The sequence below is a fragment of the Mchenga conophoros genome, linkage group LG17 (genome assembly GCF_057382185.1).
Source record: "Mchenga conophoros isolate Kocher_MC1m ecotype Shallow Benthic linkage group LG17, M_conophoros_male_GT1.1, whole genome shotgun sequence".
Lineage (NCBI taxonomy): Eukaryota > Metazoa > Chordata > Actinopteri > Cichliformes > Cichlidae > Mchenga > Mchenga conophoros.
The window spans coordinates 39,977,632-39,998,080 of NC_140542.1; the positions used below are offsets into that span (position 1 = coordinate 39,977,632).

At 38.8% G+C, this 20,449-nt stretch overlaps 1 protein-coding gene across 1 annotated transcript; it reads left to right on the plus strand.

Moving 5' to 3' along the window:
* The first annotated feature begins 885 nt into the window (after positions 1–885).
* Positions 886–20,449, plus strand: LOC146555973 (receptor-type tyrosine-protein phosphatase C-like). Its single transcript, XM_085251825.1, has 16 exons — positions 886–901; positions 6,896–6,959; positions 14,734–15,066; positions 15,220–15,339; positions 15,520–15,549; positions 15,787–16,044; positions 16,140–16,373; positions 16,456–16,575; positions 16,763–16,903; positions 17,011–17,136; positions 17,520–17,675; positions 18,438–18,649; positions 18,752–18,812; positions 19,086–19,185; positions 19,358–19,389; positions 20,306–20,449. Exons 2-16 carry the CDS (start codon positions 6,896–6,898, stop codon positions 20,353–20,355), a joined length of 2,037 nt encoding a protein of 678 aa, XP_085107951.1. The 5' UTR covers positions 886–901; the 3' UTR covers positions 20,356–20,449.

Genomic DNA, 20,449 nt, shown 5'->3' on the forward strand with positions numbered 1-20,449 from the left:
CAGTTACCTCTGATTTAGACAGATTAGGCAAGGCGAGTTTATTTGTATAGCACAATTCAACAACAAGGTGATTCAAAGTGCTTTACAGAGACATTAGAAACAAAAACAAATAAAAAGCATGTCACTGGTCACTTAGTCACTGGTTTGTCTGGTTCCAGGATTCCTCCTTATGACCCAATTTTGTTGTCACTATATAATAATATATTTAAAGATATACAAATAAATACATTCAAAATATATCCATTTTGTACATAGTTGTTACGTTTCATCCAATCTGGTGATCTCTGTTTGCCACTGCCTTCCCTGCTCTGTTCCACTTGTCAGCCAATCAGCTTTTAGCATATGCACAGTTGATCTATGCGCTTTGGCATGGGCGGGTTGAAAACCCCTTTCTGTAAATGTAATTAATTAACCTGCTAAGCATATAGCATATGATATGAATACCACTGGACTTTCAAAATAAAGAAAGTGATTTGTAGAGTGAAAAGCAAAATTTACTCTTTTGAACTCTGACAAATTAAAAAAAAAAAAAGACTAGTTTGTTTGTTTTTTAAAGTACAAGTTTACTGGTCAGAGCTAAAGTCCAACACAAAACCTTTTGCTTTGTCTTAATTGGAGGCTAAAAGCTGATTATCTGAGCACCAAAGATTTGTTTATAAACCTCAAGGTTAAAGAGTTTTAGAGGGAAGAAAAACTATTAGAACCACAACGCAGAGTGAATTTCCTTTTATTAAGTGGTTTTCTTTTTTTAAACACTCATATTAAGAGGAAATGCAGCTTCTGTTGCGACGTGTGAACATCTTTCTGTGCATGCCTGTGCAGTTTAACCTCTCCACTAGTGCAGACCTGTGCAGTCTTGCAGGGCTGCTCTTCTGGGCACAAATCCTTGTTTCTGCGAGCTGTGAGTACATTTATTATTTCTTTCACGCTCATATCAGATCTGATGCTGAATGGTGCAGTAATGAAAGAGATGACTATGATAACATTTTAAGGTGTTTGTCTGCATATTTAGATTTATGGTATGTAATGAGTACATTTATATTTTATTTCTTTAAGTTTTCTTTAAGTTGTTGCAAATTCATTATTTTAATAAAATGCAATCATTTGAAACAAAGTGATGTTTGAATGTTTGAAGGTAAAAATAAAAGACAACTTTTTTTAAACACCTAATTTATTTGTTTTAAAGTACGTAAATAAATTGACTCACTCACTTTCTGTATTCTGAGTTAGAGAACTTTTCTTCCTGCATAAAACTCAGATATGAACCACAAAAGCAGTGACTTTTACTCTCCTTTAATAAAACATCATAATAGTTCTTTTCTTAAATATTGTTCACGGTGAAAGTCGTGAAGGTGAAGTTAATTTCTCTTGTTCTGAGACATCTGATGACGCTGTCCTAGATTGAAAACAGAGTTATCGCACATTTCTGGCTCTGCTGCTTTTTAAATTTGCAGCTGTTGTTGCATTATTGAGTCGTTCGTCTCTGAGAGGATTTTAGCCGCGGGTGGCGGGCTTTAAGGTTAAAGCTTTAAATTCAGTCACCTTAGCCTGTGTTTGATGACACTGTGGTGCAGAGAGGTGTACATTAGTTCCTGTATCGCCTACCCAACAAATCGCTTCTTATCTCCCACGTAGTTGTCTGTGGTTTCTCTCAGTCTTCTTCAGCTCATCACATTTTTAGTTTTACAATTTTTATACCTTATAAGCACAAAAGCGCATCTTTTTAATTTGAATCGTTTCATTTTGTCTTGTGAATTCCTGCTTTATGTCCTTTTTGGTTGTTGTGATCTTCTGTTTGTTAAAAGTTTAGTGCTGACCACAGAAACAGGCTTACTGTGACAGTATCGTCATTTGTGGAAAACCTCTGTGTGCAAATGTGGTTAAAATAAATAATGCAATTAATTATGATTTTTTTGTGTTCAGAGTAGAAAACAAATATTGAATGGCTGAGTTGAATGAGTATACCAGTGTAATTTTAGGCACTACATGGTTGCAAATAACATTTCTTTGTTGGTTAAGGACACTACAGGGGTCAGTCGCAAGGACCGACTCCATCAATTGCATCAAAGGATGTGAATGCTCTGTAACTGACTCCAACTTGTTCTGTTTCCTTTCATTGATTGTCTTTCTTTGTTGCAGCTAGAATTATTTTTACTAGATACATGTCCTCCTCCTGTTGCACCAGTTCCTGTATGTTTCCACGGTACATCACTTGGGGGTGTTTGGCAGTGCATAACCCAGAATATTATCCATGGTCATTTTAAGGTCTTCCCAATACTTTTTATTTTTATGCACTTCCAAAATACATGTGAGTGATCAGCTTCTGTTTCTCCACAGTCTCCAACATTTCTGTGGACTTGAGATCTGTTTACTTTTAATTTTGGGTGTGATGAAAAAACGCGTCACATTCTTCCAGCAAAATTCCCTCCACAACGGCGAATTCGTTGTGCTGTGTTGTATTTCACAGATACTAACGCATCCCTTCTCTGTTATAGTTATGGTCAGTTCAGCTTCCCATTTCTTTTTAAGGTAAAATGTTGTATCCTGTGTATCTTCTTCTAATGATCTGTAGAAGGTGGAAATTGCTTTGAATCGTTTTTGTTCATAGCAGTTATTTACTAGTCCAATTACACCCAATGGTTTTCAAAACCAGTCGGTCTCTATTTGCTTTGCACAATAGTCCCTTACTTGCAAGTATCTAAAAAAAATCTCTATTTTGCAATTTGTATTTATTTTTTAGTTGTTGGAAACTCATTAATGTTCCATTTTACATTAGAGTACAAACTGCTGTAATGTTTCAATGTTTGGTCCAATTGTCCCGGCTTACATTTTTTATCGTGTCTGAACCATCTCAGCAAAAATATTTGTTCTTTTAACTGAGGTTTTTCTCTTACTGTGTGCCATATGTCTAATGTGAATTCCACAATTTGATTCATTCTACTTTTATAAGAGGTCATTAGTTGTATGTCAAAGATAAAAATTAGAATTTATTTTCCCTCAATTTCTTTCTCAGTTTCCTTCCACCGTGCCTCATATTCTGGTCTACACCAACAAACAAGAGGTCTAAACTGAGCTGCGTAAAAGTTTTCCCAAAGCCATCCCTCCCTTACACTTCGGGAGTTGCAACGTTGTTAACCTTCTTCTTGGCTTCTTCCCATCCCATATAAACCTTGAGATCATTTTGTCCCATATTTCAAATTTACTTTGAGGTCTAGGACGTGGGAGTGATTGAAACATGTACAGCAATCTTGGGAGAACGTTTATCTTTATTATTTGGATTCTAGAGTAGAAATTTGTAGGTACTGTTGACCACCGTTCTAGGTCTTTTTTTATGTTACCCTCCACCTGATTGTAGTTTGTCTCAAACATAGCGGATAATGATTCTGTCAAGGTTACGCCCAAGAATATTTCATGGTGTTCAAGTGCCACTTTAGTTTATATTCATCTCTAATCTTTTGAGAAGGTGTGTATTTGAATGATAGAATTTGTGTTTTGGATACATTCATTTTATAGCCTGATAAGTGTTCGAAGGTATGGAGTAGTTGCATCAGAATTGGAAAAGTTGATTTGGATGTTGCTGCACTGCTGTGGCTCGGCATGTGTAGCAAAAAGAATTGGTGACAGGACACAGCCCTGTTTTGTACCTCTATGTAGCTGAATTCTGTCCGTCAGGCTACCATTCACCTTGATTCTGGCTGTAGGTTGATCATTAAAACCAATTTTTTTCAATACTTCAAATCAACTAACACTATCAAATTACTTTTCTTGATCTAAACTTATTAACACAGTACTGATATTAGTCTTTTCGGCATTGTCGATGATGTGAAGTAGGGATGTACCGATACCGATAGTGGTATCGGTGCATCCCTAATGTGAAGGACTCCTTGTATTTCCTGTGCCTGACGTCCCAATGAATCCGGTTTGGTCCACTTCTATCAAGTCCGGTACAAAGGTTTCAAGTCTTTTACTAATAATCGAGGCGTACAGTTTGTAATCGTTATTAAGGAAGGAAATGGTCTATAGTTCTTGCAATACTCTTTATTCTTGCCTTCTTTAGGTAAAATTGTGATGATGGCTTCTCCCCATGATGGTGGGGCTATTCCCTGTTTCAGAGTCCAGTTAAAGCAGGATAAAAGATGTGGCTTGAGTTCTTCTTTAAACACTTTATCAAATTAAGACTGAAAGCCGTCACTCCCTGAAGCTTTGTTTGTTTTCAGCTCGCCAATGTCTGCATCTAATTCCTTATCAGTAATTTGTGAGATCAATAATTTGTTTTGATTGTCCCCTATGGAGGGCAGGTCGAGTGGGTCAAGGAAATTTTTAATTGTTTCATGATCTGCAGCAGCCGGTTGTGAGTACAGTCACGTGTAGTATTTTTTAAACTCATTTTCTATCTCATTATGCATATAATGTAGTTTGTTACTGTGCAGGTTTCTAACTTTATTAATAGTCATCGATGCCTGCTTTTTACGCAGTCTTCTTGCAAGCATTTTAGTTGCTTTGGGCCCTGATTCCTAATAAGTTTGCTGTGTAAACCTAGCCTTTTTTCTGCTTCTTTTAATAATTCATCAATTTGATTTCTAATATCTGATATTTCTTCGAGAATTAGTGAATTTTTAGATTGTTTGTGCTCCATCTCAAGACATTTACGTTTTTCTGTTAAGTTTTTATATAAAGCCAACCGCGCCCTCTTTGTGCTGCTGTTAGAGATATTCATTTTCCCCATAAAATTGCTTTTAGTGCATCCCAAAGTATGATTGGGCTCACATCTCCAGTATCATTGTCTTCTATATACATTTTAATGTCCTCTTTGATTTTCCTAACATTTTCATCCCTATTTAGAATACCCAAATTAAGTCTCCATGCTGTACTTATTTTCCTATTGTTAAGGCTGAGGTCTAGACCAGGGCTGGACAAAACATCTGCCCGGGCATTTTGACTAGAGACCGGCCCCCCAGGTATTAAAGCCATAAAGCCTTTGAATGAACAGTGATGAACAGTCTTGTTGGTATATGTATGATTTCTATACATTTTACATCAGATAAAAACTGTGGTTGTAAAATTCAGATAATTATTTATTAAAAGCAAGAAATTTTAAATCAGAATAAGAAAGTATTTCTTTGTGCCCCCCTCTCCCTGTTAATGCCCTACCTGCCCCCCTGGCAACACTTTGCTAGACCCGCCCCTGCACAGTTACCAGCTGTCAGCTACTTAGAAAAGGATCCTGGTGTTATTTGTCTCTCAGAAACAGTTCATAACTTCAACTCATTCATGTCACCTAAAAGGTAAACCTGTTTCTCCATCACCTGTTCAGCTCTGATGATCCAGTAAGGACATCTCCTGGTTTCATCTTCATGTTTCCCTCTCACCACATTGTTAGGATGCCTGGGTCGTCGACCCAGGGTTTTTGAGTTTACGATATTATTTATACTGTCTAGTTTTTGGTTTCTTTGAGTTCTGTCTTATGGCTTAGGTCTGTCTTCTTTAGTTGCTCTGTCTCCCCTATCACCTGCATCCCCTTGTCTAGTTCGCGTCTATGTGTATCTTAAGTTCCTATATCCCCGTGTTCAGTCAGTGTTTTGTGTCTGCCCTGTTCCCACGTCTCTGTTCCCTTTGTAGTGCCTGCTTATGAGCCTGTGTCTTTGTTCAGTCTGTGTTATGCGTTTCCTGTTTTACTTTGAAGGTCTGTGTCTTTTCTCAGTGTGTTCAGTTTACGCTTCTTTGGTCTCGTCAGTCCTGATTTGTCCCAGCTGTGTTTCCCTCCTGTTACCCATTCCCTGATTGCTCCCTCTGTGTATTTAAGCCCAGTGTTTCTCTGTGTCCGTGTCGCGATCTACCGTTTTCCTAGCTGTGTGTTCTGTCATTCCTCCGGTGTAAGTTTATTTTGATTTTTCCAGTTATGTTATATTTGAGTTTAACATTAAAGTTGTTTTGAGTTCACATCTGTCTCCGGAGTCTGCACCTTGGGTCCTATTCCTGCCTGCACACAGCCTCACCTAACACACACATCCAAACCAACATCATGACCAGCAGCTTTACAGCTGTGGCTCCAGCAAACATCAGCTGATATTAGAAATTAATATTAAATGAATCCTAAAAACAGCTGATCAAGCTTAAACGTGCTGCTGTTGTTTAGTACGATATCAGGCGGTTTCCGCTTTCTGGCGCAAAGTGGGCGATAAACAAACAAGAGAGACGATCAGCTGATCATTGATCAGTTTCATGATTGACGTAGCAACAGGAGAGGGAGGGGAGAGAATGAGAGAAGAGGCAGCTGTGCAGCAAAGACAGAATAAATCCAGCTTTGTGTGTTTTCTATCCTAGCTGAAGTCCTGGACAAACTGTGTTCCTTCTCAGCTCAACACGAAACGCGCAATATTTTCTCTGAATATGAGACGATTCTGTTTTTTTAGGGGACGGTTGGCAACTTTACTAACTAACCTTATGAATAAAATAAAGTTCACCATCAGTAACATCATAGCACCCACCCAGCTGTATAGAAACTCCATCATGATAGCTAGCACGCAGTACGAGTTATTGTAACTGACTGTAAAAAGTTAGCAATACATCCTGAAAGGACCTCGAAGCTTTCTGAGGTTAAACGAGCGGTGGCCTGAGCTTTGTTTCAAAACCTTAAATGGAAGATGTTTCTGATCAAAGTTGAGTCAGAGTTTTATAATAAGACTGTAAAAACTGTGGTGACTGTAAAGCTACCAGATGCTAACTTCCTCATGTTGCATTTATTATTGAACCTTCCTTCCTATTTTATCAGATGTGCAGATGTGAAAAACTTCCTGTTACAATGTTTGAGGTTAAAGCTAAGAGGAAATAACGTCTTTGTCATATTTGATTATCTTTCTTTGGTCTCCACACATTTGTGCCTCGACTGCTGAAGATGGCAGAGCTGTGCAGTCTCAGCACTCTGCTGTTCTGGGCTGGGATCATCGCTTCGGCCAGCTGTAAGTAAATTTACATTTGTTCTAAAATCAGGTCTGATGCAGACTGTAAGGAAACACATTTGGCATTTTAGTAGTTGCATTATTTTTTATTTGGCTGTTTTTTGTTTTTTTTTAATTCCCATTTGCAGTCAAACTAAAAATTGAATGTGAAATATTTTATCAGTTTTAATGTATTTGTTTATTATTTTAAAAAAACGTACTTTTAGAAAATTAAAGATGTGTAAGGCACATATTAAATTAAGACATAAGATGCACATGTACGACAAATTTACTTGTAAGTATTTTAATGATATTAATTAAATTGTTTCAAAATGCAAAAACATAAAATAATAAAAATTTCTGTATGGATATTCAGGACGTTTGTTCTTTAATAAACTTTAGATCTCTGCTCATCAGTTTGTTTTTAATAGCAGATATTACTCATGCTTTTGGTTTCTTGTGACTTTTAGTTTGCATATAATTTTACTTACTGTGAAAACTCACCGTTTACCTCTAAGTAACAGGTTTGTTTGCTATTAAAAGAGGATTTAATAGCAGAAATGATATAAAACACATGATTAAATGAATGTGAAAATACAAAAGGACTTCATTGTTCATTTCCTTAGTAACACACAGTAATAATACATTAATTACATTTTTGCTACACATAATCAATGTCCTCACTGTTCCCGCACAGGACACACGAGATTTCTCTTATTTCTAATCTTTTAGTTTCCTTTAATAACATGTAAATTTTCAAGTACAATGTAAAACATTAAATTTAGTTAAATTAAATTTACTTGACTGATATATATTTTGTGCATACTGTATTTTCAAATGAAAGTAGGATTTATACAGATATACAGGCTCGGTCAAACAGGGGAGGTTTTTTTTTATTTCTAGATATTTTTTTAAAGGATTTTTTTTAATTATTTCAAATAATAACATAAATGCATGGAGTCCTTTCCAACTAATAATTAATTAACAGTTAAATAAAAAAAATAGCTGCGTGCGACAGTCATGAGATATAACAGAAATTATTTTTAATCATGAAAAATCAAATAAATTTGCACACTGAGTTTGAGTTTAGACTAAAATCCAATGATTTCTTCCCTCAGACTGTGGTTTAGATCATTTTAGGCTCTCATAGGCAATCCAGAGAAATTATAGAATAAGATTTAAATTAGAGCAGCAGTTCTGTGGACTGTTAATAAGATTTAAATACATTTGCAAAGGTTACACTTATTTCCCACCAAAGTCAGATGATGGCAGGTTTCACTGCTGTCATCAGTGAGGGGAAAAAATGTTGAACCTGCTTTTGTCTCGAAAACAAGTTTCCTGAAAACATTTTAATCTTATCCTGGGTTTTTTTGTTTTTTGCATATACAATAAATGCTTTAATTAAACTGACTTTTTTTCTCTTGTAATTTCAGTTCAAGAAAATACAAGTCAGTGCCAATGTATTTTTTCGTGTTATTTAGTTTATCTCGTTTCATTGTCTTCATGCAACATCATTAATAATGCTTTTATATGTTTGTTTTTTCTGCATATAAAATGCTTTCATGACCAAAATATATTTATCTTTACATTTCATGTTAATTCCAGGTGGTCCTACCACCATTCACTCCTACGCAGTGTTGGGTAACTTACTTTAAATTAGTAACTTAGTTACATTACTAGTTACTTCCATCAAAAGTAACTCAGTTACTTCAAGTTACTCGTTACTTTCAAAGTAACTAGCTACTAGGGAAAGTAACTTTGGTTTTATTCAGACTTCTCTTGTTAATGTGTTGCTTCCATAACTTTGCCAGTCTTCTAGCTTGCTTACTTGCCACAGTGCACTGTGCCACCTACCAATAGAAAGGAAAAGATAACGTGCATATTTCCACGAGAGAAATCCCACGCCTGGACCGTCATTGACTGCTGCCATGATTCTAGCCTACGTCACAGCGTCATGTGCGCCTTTTACATGCAACACAAAAACTGCAGTCGTGGTGTTTTCGATTGTACTCAGAACTCGGAAATTCTGCCTTCTGAATAGGAAGATGTAGGTAACACCAGACTGCAGATGAGCTGCATACAGGGCTGGACTGGGACAGAAAATCATGGGGATTTTGACTAGAGACCGGCCGCCATTATACGAAAACTCATAAAGCCTTTGAATGAAAACAAACACTGTTGTGACAGTGATGTTCACTGTTCTGATGGTATATATGCATCAACCTATCAATCGTTTGTTGTAAGATTCAGATAATTTATTAAAAGCTAGACATTTGAAATGAGAATAAGAAAGTATTTCTTTGTGCCCCCCTCTCCCTGTTAATGCCCTACCTGCCCCCTGGCAACACTTTGCTAGACCCGCCCCTGCACAGTTACCAGCTGTCAGCTGCTTAGAAAAGGATCCTGGTGTTATTTGTCTCTCAGAAACAGTTCATAACTTCAACTCATCTATGTCACCTAAAAGGTAAACCTGTTTCTCCATCACAGCTCTGATGATTCAGTAAGGACATCTCCTGGTTTCATCTTCATGTTTCCCTCTCACCACATAAATGGTAAATGGCCTGTATTTATATAGCGCTTTTCTAGTCCCTAAGGACCCCAAAGCGCTTTACATATCCAGTCATCCACCCATTCACACACACATCCACACACTGGTGATGGCAGCTACATTGTAGCCACAGCCACCCTGGGGCGCACTGACAGAGGCGAGGCTGCCGGACACTGGCGCCACCGGGCCCTCTGACCACCACCAGTAGGCAACGGGTGAAGTGTCTCGCCCAAGGACACAATGACCGAGACTGTCCAAGCCGGGGCTCGAACCAGCAACCTTCCAATTACAAGGCGAACTCCCAACTCTTGAGCCACGATCGCCACCAAACCAACATCATGACCAGCAGCTTTACAGCTGTGGCTCCAGCAAACATCAGCTGATACTAGAAATTAATATTAAATAAATTCTAACAACAGCTGATCAAGCTTAAACGTGCTGCTGTTGTTTAGCGCGACATCTGCTGGTTTCCTCTTTCTGGCGCAAAGTGAGCGATAAACAAACAAGAGAGACGATCAGCTGATCACTGATCAGTTTCATGATTGAAGTAGCAACAGGAGAGGGAGGGTGAGAGAATGAGAGAAGAGGCAGCTGTGCAGCAAAGACAGAATAAATCCAGCTTTGTGTGTTTTCTATCCTAGCTGAAGTCCTGGACAAACTGTGTTCCTTCTCAGCTCAACACGAAACGCGCAATATTTTCTCTGAATATGAGACGATTCTGTTTTTTTAGGGGACGGTTGGAAACTCTACTAACTAACCTTGTGAATAAAATAAAGTTCAACATCAGTAACATCATAGCACCCACCCAGCTGTATAGAAACTCCGTCATGCTAGCTAATACGCAGTACGAGTTATTGTAACTGACTGTAAAAAGTCAACGAAAATAAACTCCACCTACACTTGGTTTATATCTGACCCAGATAGACTGCAGGTCATAACTTCTTACCTGAAGTTCAGTTCACCTGATACTCTGACCGGCGGCCGCCTCGGGTCTCTCCTCCTCCTGCCTCCGCTTTCCCTCATCCACCTGCTGGCTTCCACCACTTGCTAATGTTACTGAATCTGTGGAAGCTCCGCGATGCCACCACACGAAGTAACGAATAACGAGTCTATCTAAATCCCAGTAACAAGCAGTGTTGGGAAGGTTACTTTTAAAATGTATTCCATTACAGAATACAGAATACATGCCCTAAAATGTATTCTGTAACGTATTCCGTTACGTTACTCAATGAGAGTAACGTATTCTGAATACTTTGGATTACTTAACATATTATCATTCATTTTACAACTACATGAATGTACTATTGCTGTGTGATTTATAACTATTACTGAAGGTCCACGGCTCCGAACCTTAGTAAAGGGACCTCTGACTAATACGGGTTCCGTGTCGGGCTCATAGCCGAAAAATATCTTTACTCTGTTGTGTGGGTCAACTCTGCTTGCAAGAGACAGAGAGAGGTGTTGAAAGGCTGCTCCAACGGAACTTTAGAACTTAAGTAAGTTTCGGAGGAAAACAGGAACACGGTGTACAGTCGAGTCTTAATAGCTTACTTACAACTGGGCTCGTCAGGCTCTCTTCTTGGCTGCAGTGGTTATTATTATATTTACATGCTTCCAGCTCCCGTTTCTGCTCGATGATAATTCGTACTTTTCGACTCTCCTTTTTCTCCCTCCTCGCGCTCACAGACACATAACGTGTATGGCAGTCCATTCTCCCTGCAGCACGGACTACACTGCCCATGATGCTACATTCTTTAGAGCTATACCTGTAGCATTCTGCCTATTAGCTTAGCACAACAACAACAACAACAAAAGGCGCTCTCTCACCCAGGAAACACACAGTCGCAGAGAGAGAGAGAGAGAGAGCGTCGCCCTGTAACCATGGCAACCGTAACGCTGCCGCCTGGAACAACAGAACGTAGCTGTCAAACAAAACCCAAACAGTCCTGACCCGCGACAAAATGAAACAGGAAAGTACCACAGTGTAATCCATTTATTTCAACAAAGTAACTGTATTCTGAATACCACCTTTTTAAACGGTAACTGTAACGGAATACAGTTACTCATATTTTGTATTTTAAATACGTAACGGCGGTACATGTATTCCGTTACTCCCCAACACTGGCAACAAGTAACGCGTTCCTGGTTTTGGCATAATAACTAGTTACCGTGCTCGTTACCACAATAATAACGTAGTTACTGTAACGCGTTACTTAATAATACCTTAGTCCCTACACTGCTCCTACGTGAGTGCCAATGTATTTTATGTTATACAATTTATGTACTTATATATATATGAGCTGACTGACAGAAATCACACACACAATGAGGGGCAACACGACTCAAACAGAGGCAAACAGACATTATACACACAGGAGGACGATTAAGGGACGTGGAGACACGTGGGAACGCAGCTGCACTGAATCATAAGTATAAAGACAGAGGAAGGAAAACATCACACACGAGACTATCAAAACAAAACAGGAAGTAACACAATGATCCTCAGATTAAGACAGCGGTCCCCAGCCCCCGGGCCACGGACTGGAGTCGTTTGGTACCGGGCCGCGAGAGTTGAGGCTCAGGTGTGAAATTGCTGGTTTTCAGGGTTTTTATCGTTAACTCGGTTTCCCGTGTTGTAGTTGTGCGTCTTATTTTGAAAGAAATATTTACGTGTTACCATAGCGACCAGAGAGCATTAAGGAGCAGAGAGGAGGATGTTGCTCTCAGTGTTGTTGGTACATTTCAAGAGGACGCTGCTAAGTTACAGAATTACACAGTGAATTTGCGTTTATGATCATATTTACAAAAGTTTTTGTCTTGGTCGTATCATTTCGTTGTATTTATCCGCGACACCTTAAAGGCCGTGAAAATATTGTCTGACATTAAACTGGTCCGTGGTGCAAAGAAAGGTTGGGGAGCGCTGGATTAAGACATGTGAAGTTGACATTGAGACTGGGGATAAATACACGTGGCGATATGTCAGATTGGAGAGACAACACAGAGAGATGGATGCAGGAACATGTAGGGAGAAAACAGAGGGACTGGACTACAAATGTATTAACTTGACAAGACAGAGAATACAAGACCAGCCATGGAGAGGAAACGCAGCGAGACCAGACAGATACGGAGACGTGACTCATATCAAACACGGGGACACTGACAAGAGACTGACTGAGACTGGGAACATACTGGACACAAAAAGGGAACTATGCAAGAAAGATCCAAGGACTGGAAATATAAATAATTAAAACTCAGAGACACAAAGAAGTACTAACAAATACAGGACTTCAACCTGAAAACAAAATAAACTACAAGAGCAACACAAAATTCAAAATACTGGGCCAAAGACAGCCTGTTTGTAAGCTGCACTAAAGCAGACTAACACGCTGGTGCAACTCTAGCTACATGCCATGAATCTGGGTATAGACCCTTAATGTGGGCAGGCTCTCTTTGCTCATATTATAATTAAATACAATTACATGTAATAACTCATAGCTTTGCACATAATGTATCTTTTCCATACTTTCTTTTGCCTGAAGTCCCTGCACATTGAATTTGACTTTAGACCAGTTTCCTTGTAATTTAATTTTGATGCGTTTGAGTTCAAGCGCGTGAGTCTGGAAAAATTAGAGCATAACAGTTAAATCAGAGCAGCAGCTCTCTGTTGTTGGGATTTAGATCAAATTTGCATGTAAGTAACGTGTAACACAAAGTCTGTGATTATCCAACACGTGAATCATAAACTCTGCTGTCATCAGTGAAAGTAAAAAACAACAGTTAGTCTTGTCTGTGAAAGTTCGCAGTCATCCAGGTCATCGCAGTCTGAGGAGCTTGGAAAGAAAATTGTCTGGACTTCTTGCTACCATCCTGGCACCTCTCGTGGGGAACACCCCACACCACATCAAGAACTCCACCGACTTCACCGACAAGGTCCAGAAACTTACCCTGGATCCAGATGAAACCATGGTGTCCTTTGATGTAGTCTCTCTCTTCACCTGCAAACCCACCACGGAGGCCGTGGAGACTGTCAGAAAACGACTACAAGAAGACAGCTCCTTGGAGGACAGGACCAACTTCACACCCAATCAGATCTGCACACTGTTAGACCTCTGCCTCACCACTACATATTTCAAATACAACGAGGGTTTCTACAGATAAAAACATGGCTGCGCCATGGGCTCCCCCGTGTCACCTATTGTAGCAACCTTTACATGGAGGAAGTGGAAAGAAAGGCTCTTGGCTCTTTCAAAGGAAGAGTACCCAGCCACTGGTACAGATATGTGGACGACACCTGGGTCAAAATCAAAACACAAGAAGTGGATTCCTTCACTGTGCACATTAACGCTGTGGTGTATGCTGTACAGTGCAGCGAGGAATGCTCAGACCTCTACATCGGAGAGACCAAACAGCCACTTCACAAGCACATGGCACAACACAGAAGAGCCACCTCCACAGGACAAGACTCAGCAGTCCATCTGCATCTTAAGGATAAAGGTCACTCTTTCGAGGATGCCAATGTTCACATTTTGGACAGAGAGGACAGATGGTTTGAAAGAGGAGTGAAAGAAGCATCTATGTCCACTGTGAGCGACCATCTTTGAACAGAGGCGGGGTTTACGACACCAACTCTCTGCCATCTATAATCCAGTTTTGAGATCCTCCCCAGACGCCTTAACGCCACTCACATCCTGGGCCATCTGACCTCAGGAAATCACATGATAGGGTGGGGCCAGGTTTCACAACTAGCTCACCCGAAACCCTGGATGATTGTGACCCACACCCAGTTTCACACCTCGGCTCATGTGATTAGAGGATCATCAGGGGGTCCTTTTGTCCCTCTGTGGGGAGAAACTCCCACTGGGTTTAAATCTGGGACTCTCCACCAGTCGCTCTTAGAACTGAGGAACTGGACTTAAAGAAGTCCAGATGCTTTTCTTTCCAAGCTCCTTAGAGCTCTGTAAAACATGTTTCTGGAAACATTGTTAATATTACTCATTGATCCATCGTTTACACTAAGTTGTGACTTCTTATCCTTGGATCATCTTGTTTGTTTTTTAAAACAATCATTTGTTTTCTAGCATAGGAAATGGGATAGCAGTGACAAGTAGCACAGCATCTTTCTAACAACATGAAACACGACTGTTAGAGTGAAAATGTTACAGTGAGAACATTTTACATTTGCTACAGTTACAGCTAACATCTTTACGTCATGCTGATTTCTTTTTCTTGGAATGAAAATTGTTTCAGCCTCTTCACCTCCACGCACGGCTACAAATGCTACAGTAGCCACTTCAACAGCCTCCTCCTCACCTCCACGCATTTCCACCAGTCCTACAGTAGCCACGTCGTCTGACGTCTCACCTCCACGCACGGCTACAAATGCTACAGTAGCCACTTCAACAGCCTCCTCCTCACCTCCACGCATTTCCACCAGTCCTACAGTAGCCACGTCGTCTGACGTCTCACTTCCACGCACGACCACAAATGCTACAGTAGCCACGTTGTCTGACTCCTCACCTTCACACATGGCCCCAAATGCTACAGTAGTTAGTCCATCAGTGAATTCAACTGCCATGTCTGGTAATGTATTCAGAGTTTATAGTTTCATGGATTATTGGCACAGCTGTGTGATAAAATCCTACATTTGTAGTTTAGCATCGTGTCAGGTACAACCAGTCTGCTAGCTGTTAGGTATTTCTGCCTGAAGTTGACCTCCAGCCTGCTCTCACACAGCAACCAGAGCTCCTCCTGCAAGCACCTCAAATGAGACCTCACTCACACCCACTCCACCCAGCAACTCATCTGACTCTCAGGCCTCACCTACAGGCACCACAGTGACAGCTACCACTGAAGGTTGGCCGTTTCTTTATTATACAGGCCTGTGATGACATTGATGTGAATATAAGCAAAGAACACGGCGCTGCTGAGTTACAAGTACCTGTAAGGTGCTCTGAGCTGTTGTACATTCATGCTGCATAATCACAAACTAATAATTTTGTTCTTTTCTGATCTCATTTGAATGCATCGTTTCAGCCACCGAGACGACTCCTGAGCCTCCAAAGTGTGAGTGTCAGTTTAAAGATAATATGTCGTCTGCTTTCAAACACTAGTGATGCTGTCGAGCGTTTCTTACTTAGTGAAAGTTTATTTTTCTATCGAGTGTAAAGATTGTGTTTTAGTTTTAGCCAACGCTGGACTGTGGTCAACATCTGCATGAACAAACTGACTGAGATGAAACATTTCAGCAGCTGATTGATGTTCATGAACAAAATGTAACAATCGATTTGATTTCGTGCTCAGGTTCCTACACTGTCACACCCATCGAGTTTGGACTGCAGATTAATGTGATGAACTCCCCCCCTGGTGACTACAACATCAGTATTACTGAAGGAGGTCGACGAGTGATTGAAGAGAGGGTCGACTTTACTCACTCTACTCAACACAACATCCAACGCCTGAAGCCCTGTACTGAATATGAGCATCAAGTTTTATACAATTATGGCAATAAAGCAATCAAGTGTACCTCCACTGGAAATAAAACTAAAACAAAAGAAATGAGTGAGTACAAATAATTCATATTTTTTGTGTTTTGCCTTCTTGTAGTTTAACAAACTTAATATCAAATATATTTGTGCATCATTTGTGTGTTTCAGGTGAGACGGACATTACAGGGCAAAGCAGCATAAATGGACATATTTGCTACCAGAGCCAGTGGAACATCAGCTCGTTAAAATTACCACCAAATATAACTTCAGTTAATAAGTCCAGTAGTGACAGTAATACATTGTGTGTCCAAACTAATGACATCTGCTCTGATTATGAAATAACCTTCACTTCAGAAACCTGTGTGAATACTTCATTTGATATCACCAAAAACATCATTGTTGGTTTGTACAAGAAAAGTTACCTTTACATTAAAACTCATATGCTTATAATAGGAAGATAATTCAATGATGTTTTTTTCCACAGATTTATATAATTTAACTGAAATACAGCAAAATCCTTCCACTGGACTTCCTGCAGTGATACAGCCAACGTTACCAACGATCAAAGAGTGTAAAAATATCACAGTGTATTACACTTGTTCAGGTAAGTGAAACATCCGCTTCACTGTAAGTATGTTTGATCTGAAAGCTCTTCTGCTGTCAGAGGACTGAGTGTTTGTGCTCTTTGTAAATTTGTTTTATTTTGTATTCTGCATTTGAATATAAAACCAAAGATGAACTGCTGCATGCACTGTGGTACAAAAAATGATGTCGTCTTTGTTTCTCGTCAGAAAAAGACAAACCTGGTCAAACGAACAAACCGCTGTCTGAGCTGGATCCCTTCAGAAACTACCGCTGTACTGGTCTGATCTTCATCAACAACATCCCCACAGTTTACACAACTCCACCCGTCCACCTTAACACTGACTGTGGTGTGTTGATATTTAACTTACCTCAGAGGGATGAAGCTTTTCCTCCTCAGATAGTTTGAAGTGCCACAAACTAACAGCTGCTGCACTGTTACTGTTTGTTTCAACAGATCTTACAATAAACTTGGAGAATAAAAAAACGAATACTTCCATTAAACTGAGCTGGAAAACAACCAGTCAGAAATGTAATGGTGTCCTTCACAATTTTTCATATGACTGCAGTTGTGATAAAAAAGGTAAGTCCAATCATTTGGATTCACTTACACTTTATAAATATCTTATATTAAAATGTATTAGTTTTGTTTTTGTTTATTGTTAACAAAAGATCTGCTTATTTGATCATTAAAATATATAGAAGTGTTTATATTTTGAGCTAATAATTTACTAAATATAACTGCTTGACATTTAACCCCCATCACTAAACACATGAAGTATGATCCAAAATAACGATATGTCACTGCATTCTTATCTTATACTCAGATCTCCAACCTGTTATGTTCAGTCTGCTGCTCATGTCGTTGTCGTGTTTACTAAAGCCAGCAGGTCAAAGTCACCTGAAGTCTCTTTAGCTGGACCTGCTGATTTAAACCACAAAGAGTTCATGAACATTATGTTACAGGAATCACAGGAATCCCAAAGCCTCAGTCTGACGGAGGAACGTGTGATTTTACTGGGCTCGAAGCATTCACTGATTATACCTGTGGAATCCAACCCAAATACAACAGCAAGACGGTTTCCAATAAAAGGGAAGTTATACTGAAAACTGACCCTGGAGGTAAGTTACCAAACTAAATATTCAGAATTACACTTCATAACAAAGCTGAACCTTTAATTGATCAAAATCAAACTTTGTTTAGCTGTATTTTTTATATCCTTCTAAAACACAACATGAAGACTTTGGTGGTGAACAGCAGAAAATAAAGTTACAAAATGATGTTTTCATGAAGAAGAATAAACTCGAGCTCATTTATTTTAGTGAAAGATTGGAAACAAATGTGTTTTTCAGTGTGACAGTCCTGATTATAATTAATGTGATTTAGATATATTTTAAGATAAATGCCATGAAACAGAGAGCATCCCTCATATCAACTAAATCCGACTCTCTGAAACTTTACAGTGAACATTAAAACATGCTGAGTCATCAGTGAAGAAACGTGACAGTAATTATGACGTTCAGTCGTTTAAGCAGCGCTGACTCAGACTCTTGTTCTCTGGGACTTATAGAAATGTGTTTGTTAATTTTCTTTACTCGTTCATATTATTCTGGAGGGAAAATGTGTTTAATGATAAGAGATAACTGAAGTTCATTCACATGTTTTCTGTTTTTTAAAGTTACATATCTGTACATTAAATGTAAGCTGGGCTCCATGAAAACAAAATGATAAATTAATTCTTCAATAATTAATAATTAATTTCTATTATGAATCGTTTTAACATTGCAAACATAAACATGTTTACTTTCACATGTTTTGTCTCGTTGCTGATGGACATAAAAATGAATCTTAAAACTATGATCCCTGTTTTCATTTCCTTACAGTACCCGACGGGCCGTCTACAGTGACTGTAACTGTGCCGGAGAATAATGTGATTAAAGTAGAGTGTCACCATGAAGGCAAGATTAGAGGACCAGACAAATATAGAAGATTCATAGCACGTCTTCATCCTGGTGGTGAAAACAAACCACAGAATGAAACAGTTTGTAAGTTTGAATTCAAGGATCTGAGCTACTCTACAGCATACAGAGTGGAGGTTTGTATCATCCTACTTTTAAGTATATGATTATTTTATGGCTGCTTTATTTTAATGGTGTCATTTCTTATGAATGAACATCTGAAACATCTGTATTTATAGGTGACTGTTTTCAACGGATACTTTGAAAGCCAACCGGGCAGAGGAACAGCTGATACTCGCTGTAAGTATGGATTCAATGACACAGTTTGTTGGATAAATCAGTTTACACACACACACACACACACACACACACACACACACACACACACACACACACACACACACAGGTGTCTGTTTTTAACAGACAAGTTGAAAGTGAAGCCAAAGCCAGCACTCGCTGTACTGTTCACACAATGAAATAAAGTATAAATATCTTTACTCTGCTGGGTAACATGACTTCTTTGTATCTTGAATATTAAAGCCACTGTTTGATATTGTTTGAACCTGTTTTCAGACAATGACAAAGCTGTCATTGGTTTTTTGATCTTCCTCATATCCGCCGCTCTGCTTCTGGCGGCCTGCGTGTGCTACAGGAAGCTCAGAAAGCGTAGGAGGTAAAGGCCACGCATCCAACATCGTTAGTTTATATTCATCTGTTATCAGTGATAAAACTGTTTGTTGTAAATGAATTTCAATTTATTATAGATGACATTTATCTATGGTGATAATTATGTTCTGTTTTCACACAGTAGGATGTTAACTGTTAAGTAAATCTTCTCTCCACAGTGACGAGGATGAAAATGTGGCCTCAGAAGCAAGTATGTAGACATTCAGCTGCTGTTACCATGAACTATGTAAATGTTAATACTTTGCTACATTGTTACTATTTGTAGTTGTAAAGAGTCTTATATTGGTTTAGAATTTTTTAATTATTTTGTATTTATTTTATAATTTTGTCCTTCTGTTTTAAATCCTCTTTACCTTCATTTAGTTTCAGGAGTTGTTTTGCTTTCAGTCTCGTTTTTATTGATTAAAATATTTAGTTTGAATTTAGTTTTTAGTTGTTATTTTTCTCTTTTTAATTATTACACAGATTTAGGAAATATAGGCTAAATAATTTGATATTTCCATAAAAACACAACCCTTTGTGAAAGCACGTCACTCACATAAATCTAAATGTCACAAGTCTTAAAGCATCTGTACCAAAGCCTCGTCAGGTTTGTTGTGTTTCGCCAAAACTACAAAGACTCAAACTGAGACCATTTCCTGTAAACCAAAGGATTCCAACTCGTCCTCGAGAGCTGCTGTCCTGCAGCTTTTAGATGCATCCTTGTTCCAACACATCTGCATCCAATGAATGGTTTGTTATCAGGCTTTTGCCAAACTTGATGACATGCTGAACAGATAATCCATCCATCTGATTGAGCTGTGTTGGAGCAGGGATGCATCTGAAAGCTGCAGGACAGCAGCTCCCGAGTTGGACATCCCTGCTGTACGCATTCACTTTATTTTAAATGGTTTCAACAGGTCACAACATTATTTTGTTGGTTTAATTTTGCAGATATTTTTTTAACTGGCTAACTAAAATGTTTCATCATACCTAGTAATTTTATTAGTTTAGTTTTAGTTACTGTAAGTATAATAAAACTGGTTGCAGCAGAAGTTATGTTTCATAATCGTGCTGTGGTTTGATGCTTTGTCATGTTTATTGTTGTTTCCTTTGTCTTATCACAGTTTACATGAACACACGACCTCCTGGGTGGCGTCAGAAAGAAGCTCAGTAACCAAGAACATCTCGGAGCATCAAACTAAATCTCCATAAATTCTTTATCTTTAGTATTTACGTTGTTCAGTCTTCATTTGGTCATTTTTCCATTT